The sequence below is a fragment of the Trachymyrmex cornetzi genome, unplaced genomic scaffold (assembly GCF_001594075.2).
Source record: "Trachymyrmex cornetzi isolate Tcor2-1 unplaced genomic scaffold, Tcor1.1 scaffold320, whole genome shotgun sequence".
NCBI classification, from domain to species: Eukaryota; Metazoa; Arthropoda; class Insecta; order Hymenoptera; family Formicidae; genus Trachymyrmex; species Trachymyrmex cornetzi.
In genome coordinates, this window is record NW_017297898.1 from 1,149,855 (window position 1) to 1,156,566 (window position 6,712).

Genomic DNA, 6,712 nt, shown 5'->3' on the forward strand with positions numbered 1-6,712 from the left:
CCCCCGCCATATTTGATCGGCCATAATGAATTTTTAAAATCTGACTTTATATTCGTAATCTACAACCCCAAAAACCCTCGAGTAACAAGTTCCAAAAAAATCCAATCACTTTTTAAAAATTCATCCGCCATATTGGATCCGCCATTTTGAATTTCAAAATTCTGATGCAAGATTCGTAATCAGCACAGCCAAAAACAAAGAACCAAACCCTAAAACGGTATATTTCGCCGTCACAAAAAACTCTATGAATGTTTTTTGCTCTCGTTTTCGAGAGTTTGGTTTTTTGCAGTGCTGATTTGGAGCCGCCATTTTGAATTTTCCAAAAAGGCCACTCACCAAAAAAAACCAGACAAATATAGCTTCAAAATGAGACCTCATACAACTCTCTACGTTGCGCCGAATTTTGGCAAGGGGGGGTGGCCGATTTGGCAAAGAATGCCCCATATATAAAATGATATAAATATAAAAGTACAAAAAAACATCAATAAAGTTGTCCGTGGAAGATAAGGGTAGTTTTTTAAAAAAGTGTCAACATCTCAAAAACTATTTGTTTTTTTAATTCCAAAAAAATCAAGCTTATTCCAGGTAAAAAAAGGTATACTTCCACAAAATTTCATGTAAATTAAATTATTTTTACGTGAGAAAAAAATTAAAAACTGAAAAATCAGTTTTTCGCCATTTTCTCGAAAAATTTGAGGTTATGTTGAAAAATGTCAAATACAAAAGTTTTAGATTTTTTTATTATCTATAACTTTTGTATTGAACATTTTCCACTAGGAGGTCACCCTTCGCCGCAAGTCGAGAAAAACCGATTTCAACCCCTAAACAGCACTCCCATTTCACCATTTCACATTATCTCGTGTTTAAACATTTTTTTTTTCGTTTTGTTACAACCTTAACTTCATTTTCCAGCCGGTCGTTGCCTGTTATTAAATTTTTTATCTACAAAAGTTATCGGCACTAGACTAGGAGTCAGTTATTCAATTTTATACTGTAGAATCTGGATTTTGTAAGAAGGACTGTTACTTCGGTTTACTTAATAGCATTATCAGCGACTTTTTTATATTTGGCAAATACTTTTTGTAATCGGACCATGGCATATATCCAGGATTTATTTTTTGACAGCTACATCTATTCATTGTTGGATACTCAGCAATATTTGAATGTTTGGCGTAAATCCAGGATCTACCTTCCGTCGACTACATATAACTGAAATCAGGCCTGAACAACGAAGTATATTTTTAATAATTTTCATTATACTTCTATAATTAGTGATCTATGTTAATCTATTGTAGTCACCGCTTTCACATACATACTTGTTTATAACTTTGAAAATAAAGGTGATCGAAACGTTAGTTGATGTAGACATATTTTTATTTTGTTTTTATTTTTCTTTTACTTAATGTCAACTGTATCATATGTACATTAAAATTTGTTTTGTTTTGGCTCGTAGATCTTCTGATTTATTTTGGTTTGAATTATTTGAGCCTTTCTTTATTATGTATTTTTATTAATAAAACCAATAAAATAATCATTATTTTATTTATAAATAGTATGGTACAATTGTCCCTCTCTACAGTTACAATCGTCCCAGGGGTTGGGACAGTTGTAAGAAAATTCCTGATAGTCTTTAAACAAACATAACTTTTTTCTAGTTACATTGAAAAATTGAATCAAAGAAAATTTTGTAGCTAAATAAATTCTACATCTAAAGATATACTTTTTTAAACGTAAATATTATATTTTAACTGTTATAACACTTCAAAGTCAAAATGTTACTTTTGTCCCCGATCTCCCCTATGCCATTTGAAAGAGAATCGTTTGTACCTGTTTGGATCTCTTTTATTTTCGTTTGTACCTCAAAAAGTTCGGAGATAAGCGCTTTTCAATTTTTGCACAACCCCTATATAGCAAACTTAGCCAATTTTCTAAATATCAAAATGGAACCAACGGCATTCGAAAGAGAATTGTTTGTACCTGTTAGTGAGTCGGTATATTGCATTCAAGCGGCAGTCGATAAGATAGGAAAACGAGAAAAAGAGGAGAGGCGCTGCTTGAAAAGGGTGGTGTGGCAAGGATGAAGTCAGACATTTTGTTTTTCCGTTGTACATGAAAAAGAAAAGAAGTTGTTGTAAGCGAAAACTGTTGGATTTATTATACACGAACCATTCCAATAACAATTTGGCGCCCAACAAGCCCGAATCTCGTCCGAATGTAAGGAAAGCATAACACAACAACCAATTTTTACATCAAAAGAAACACACTGAGCACGAGGCACGTTCGCACGGCATGATTTCGAAATTCATAAACACTCGAGATCAGGAATCAGACAATCACGTATTAATCAACACGTCATTATAAAATACATTACACTTGATTCGACCACAACGTGGGACAACGAAACATACAGGTGAGAAAGTCGCTTTCCTAACCTCTTGCAAACACAATATTTTCCTTCTATAATATACTCTGTAATATACTCTGTAATAACCTTGTTAAAAGTCATTTCTCTAAAATATCAGAATTAGTGCAATTGAAAAGGTTAAGAGCACGCATTAAAGCTCAAGTCACCAGACTGCATACATTCTTTGAGCATAATCCAGAATGCTCAATTACAGAAGCACAAATTAGATTTAAAAAACTGGAAGGATTCTGGAATTCATTCGAAAAAATACAGCGAAAACTAGAAAACATCATCATAGAAGATGAACAGCAATCGGAGGCATTCACAACGGAGATGGACGGAGAACAAGTTTGATTCGAAGAAAGATATTATGAAATAGCGGAAAAAGCACAACAAATTATGACAAGAAGACGCCAAAAGAGGTTGCACAGCAACCATCTAATAGCAATCAGGCACCAGCTGAAGAGCGTAGACAAGGAAGTCAGTAAGCCAGACGAAACAAACCAAAACTTCAAGAAATTAAACTGCCAGAATTTAGCGGGGAATATACAAAGTGGTTGTTCTTTAAGAATAGTTTCGAAACCACTATACATAATGATGAAGATTTATCAGGACCGTAGAAGTACCAATATCTCACTGGAGTGTTGACAGGTGAGGCGCGTAAAGTCATCGAAGGATTTAGCAATGAGAGTTACGAGAATGCATGGCGGCTTCTTAAAAGCACATACGAGATGATGATTATCGAAACACATTTAGACAAACTTTTCAATTCTCCGTCTATCACTAAGGATGGAAAGGCAGATTCAATGAACAACAGCTCATTTGGCACATACAGACACATAAATCATCCCTGAAATCTCTGCATCAGCCAGTAGATCATTGGGATACAGTTATACTGCATCTAGCAAAAAAGAAGCTGGAATACACAGAACAGCGAGATTGGCAAAACCGCACAAAGGAGCATACTCCACAAAATATGCCAAAACTGGATGAATTCGTTGTATTTTTGACAGAGCGCTGTCATACGCTGAGGATGTTGAATCAGGGCAGAGTCACCTCATCGAAACAGATGCAGTCACAACCTAAAAGTGTACAAGACAAGAAAGGTGGAAAAAAGGTTGTATTGGCGTCCACATCATTCAAGTGCAGAATATGCGATGAAGCACATCCAACATTTTGATGCGAAGAGTTATTGAAACTAAAGCCGGACGATTGCAAGAAATGCATTATGGAAAAGAAACTGTGCATCAACTGTCTCAACATTGGACATCAAGTCAAAGAATGTAAGGTTTCTACTTGTAAAAAATGTTCAGGTAGACACAACACGCTTCTATATCAAGATGAGCAGAAAAATACAGAAGATGCTGAGGCTCAGATAACGCAAATTATTACTCATTGTACCAAGGCCACCAGTAAAATTAACAATACATGTAAGGCTACAGCCTCACAGGTTATTCTTTCCACGGCTCAAGTATGCATTCAGGATGCCGATGGAAAACAAGTAATTTGTCGTGCTTTGTTAGATGCGGGATCTCAGTCTAATATCATGACAGCAGGATTATTACAGAAATTGAGACTGCCATGGTTAAATAAAGATATTCCTATTAGTGGCATAGGCCAAGCCAAAATTGAAATATGCAAAGTTGCACGAGTCAACGTAAAGGCAATACACAGTGATTTCACATGGGAATTAGAATGCCTCATTTTGCCATCGATCACAGAACCGATTCCGCAAAGGAAAATAGAAACCACTGAAATAATAATACCAAATGGAATTCAGTTAGCAGATCCGGCCTATCAAGAACCGGGAAATATTGATATACTCATTGGAGCAGAATGATAAACTACTCATTGACGCACCGAGAAACCGAATTCACGGTCAGCCAGCATTACAAAATACGAAACTAGGATGGATCCTCGGCGGATCGTTACATGATGCGAAATCACACGCAAATAGACAAATTATCACATGTCTTGCAGTAACCAATGATCAATTACATCAACAGATGGAAAAATTTTGGAAGGTGGAGAGTCTTCCAGAGATCAAGCATTACACCGCCGAAGAAAAGGCATGTGAAAAACACTTTATGGACTACAAGCAGAGAGCCAGATGGAAGATTCGTAGTACGATTGCCCACGCGATCAGGAATTCGACTCGGACAATTAAAAAATCAAGCTCAACAAAGATTAGAAGCATTAGAGAGAAGATTTCGACGAGAGCCGAATCTAAGACAAGCATACAGTGAATTCATGAAGGACTATGAGGAAAGTTGTCACATGACTAAGATATCCGCCGCGGAGCTATCGGAAACAGAATAGACATACTTCATTCCGCATCAAGCGGTAATCAGGCCCGATAGCCTGACAACAAAGCTATGCGTGGTTTTTGACGCCTCTGCAAAGACCACTTTAGACACCTCGTTGAATGATAAACTGATGCCAGGACCTAACTTGCAAAATGATCTTAGCAAGATACTCCTCAGATTTCGGATGCATCAATATGTAATAACAGCTGATATTGCTCAAATGTTCCGTCAAGTAAGCGTTGACGAAAGAGATCGGCAGTTACAACTAATTTTTTGGAGAAATGATGCGAAAGAAGCATCACATGTATATCGATTGAACACAGTAACCTATGGCACTGCAAGTGCACCGTATCACGCAATGCGCTGTCTTCGAGAATTGGCAATTCAGCATCAAGGAGAATATTCCGCCAACGCCGAGAATGAAGATTTCTATATGGACGATCTACTCTCAGGAGGAAGCATGAGTCAAGAGATCATTGAACTTCAAAGACAATTGATTGAACTTTTACAAAAGGGACAGTTTCTTCTAAGGAAATGGAAATCCAACGAGAGAAAGAATTTACAGCCGTTACTCAATCAGCCGATGACAAATGAACTACTCATTCTCGACAAAGATGCAGCTAAGATATTAGGCCTTCTTTGGCACACCTCGAAGGACATCCTGCAATATAAAGTGGACTTGCCAGAACAGTAAAATCTCACGAAAAGATCAGCTCTATCAAGGATATCTCAGATCTTCGACCCATTGGGGCTGATTGGCCTAATCTTAATAAGGGGGAAGAGGCTATGGATGGAAGAACTGCAGTGGGATCAACTGTTACCAGCACACCATGTAGCAGCATGGAGAAAATATCATGATTCATTATCAGAACTCAACTCGCTACAACTTTCAAGAAATGTCAATCCAGGTAATGTAGCGGGAAAAATTGACTTATTTGGCTTCGGTGATGTTTCTCAGAGTGCATTTGGAGCATGTTTATATGCAGTTAGCACTGACCAAAACGGTAATATAAATTCACATCTTCTTTGTGCTAAATCAAAGATGGTACCTCTGAAAACGCTCTCTTTACCCAGATTGGAGTTAGAAGCAGCTTTACTTTTGGTACAATTAGTTCGCAATGTTAAACTGGCTTTACACGGTAGGGTTCATCGAATTTCATTATGGAGCGATAGTACGATCGTTCTTGGATGGATTAGAACGGAACCGCATGCATTAAAGACTTTCGTTGCTAACAGAATAGCTAAAATACAAGAGTTAACGCAAGAGGGAGCTACGTGGCAGCACGTGCCTTCAGAGGAAAACCCAGCAGACCTTCTGTCCAGGGGAACGACCATTGCTGAACTTCAGACAAACAACTTGTGGTGGAATGAACCCGCATGGATTAAGGAAAAGGGGCAGTGCCCTAAGCAAATCGAAAAGCCAGACACGGATCTACCAGAAATGAAAAATATCCCAGTTGCTTTGATTTCCACACGATCATCTTCAGCTCCCTTATTACTAGCATGTGAGTCGTTCAACAAGCTATGTAGAATAGTAGCTTATTGTTTTAGGTTTGCTAGTATTAGAAAACTGCCTTCCATTGAAGAGAGACTCAGCAAAACTCACAAAGACGTGAAACCACCAGGAGTTGAAGAAATAAACCGAGCAGAGAGAGCCATTTTCAAGTGGATTCAGAAGGAAGAATTTCCCCTTGAGCTACGAAGCTTAAGGAATAATCAAGATCTACTGAGGAAAAGCGCCCTTAGATCGCTTACTCCTTTTTTAGATGAGCAGGGATCCGTACTGGTGGAAGGTTAAGACGCGGATCTTTCCCGGAAACAGAAGTATCCCGTCATTCTGCCATCCAAGCATAATTTGACTCTTTCCATCATGCGCGAGGAACATAAGAGATTGTTGCATTGTCCTCTAGAGCAGCTGTTGTACAGTGTTCGACAACGCTATTGGCCTATAGGCGGGCGTAGATTAGCACAGAAGATTGTGAGAACATGCATTTGATGTTTT

The 6,712-nt window shown here is 37.9% G+C and overlaps 1 protein-coding gene across 1 annotated transcript; it reads left to right on the forward strand.

Annotated features, from left to right (window-relative positions):
• The first annotated feature begins 5,500 nt into the window (after positions 1–5,500).
• Positions 5,501–6,508, forward strand: LOC108762729 (uncharacterized). The gene has a single exon (XM_018509858.1). The coding sequence runs from the start codon at positions 5,501–5,503 to the stop codon at positions 6,506–6,508; it is 1,008 nt and encodes a 335-aa protein (XP_018365360.1).
• The last annotated feature ends 204 nt before the right edge of the window (positions 6,509–6,712 follow it).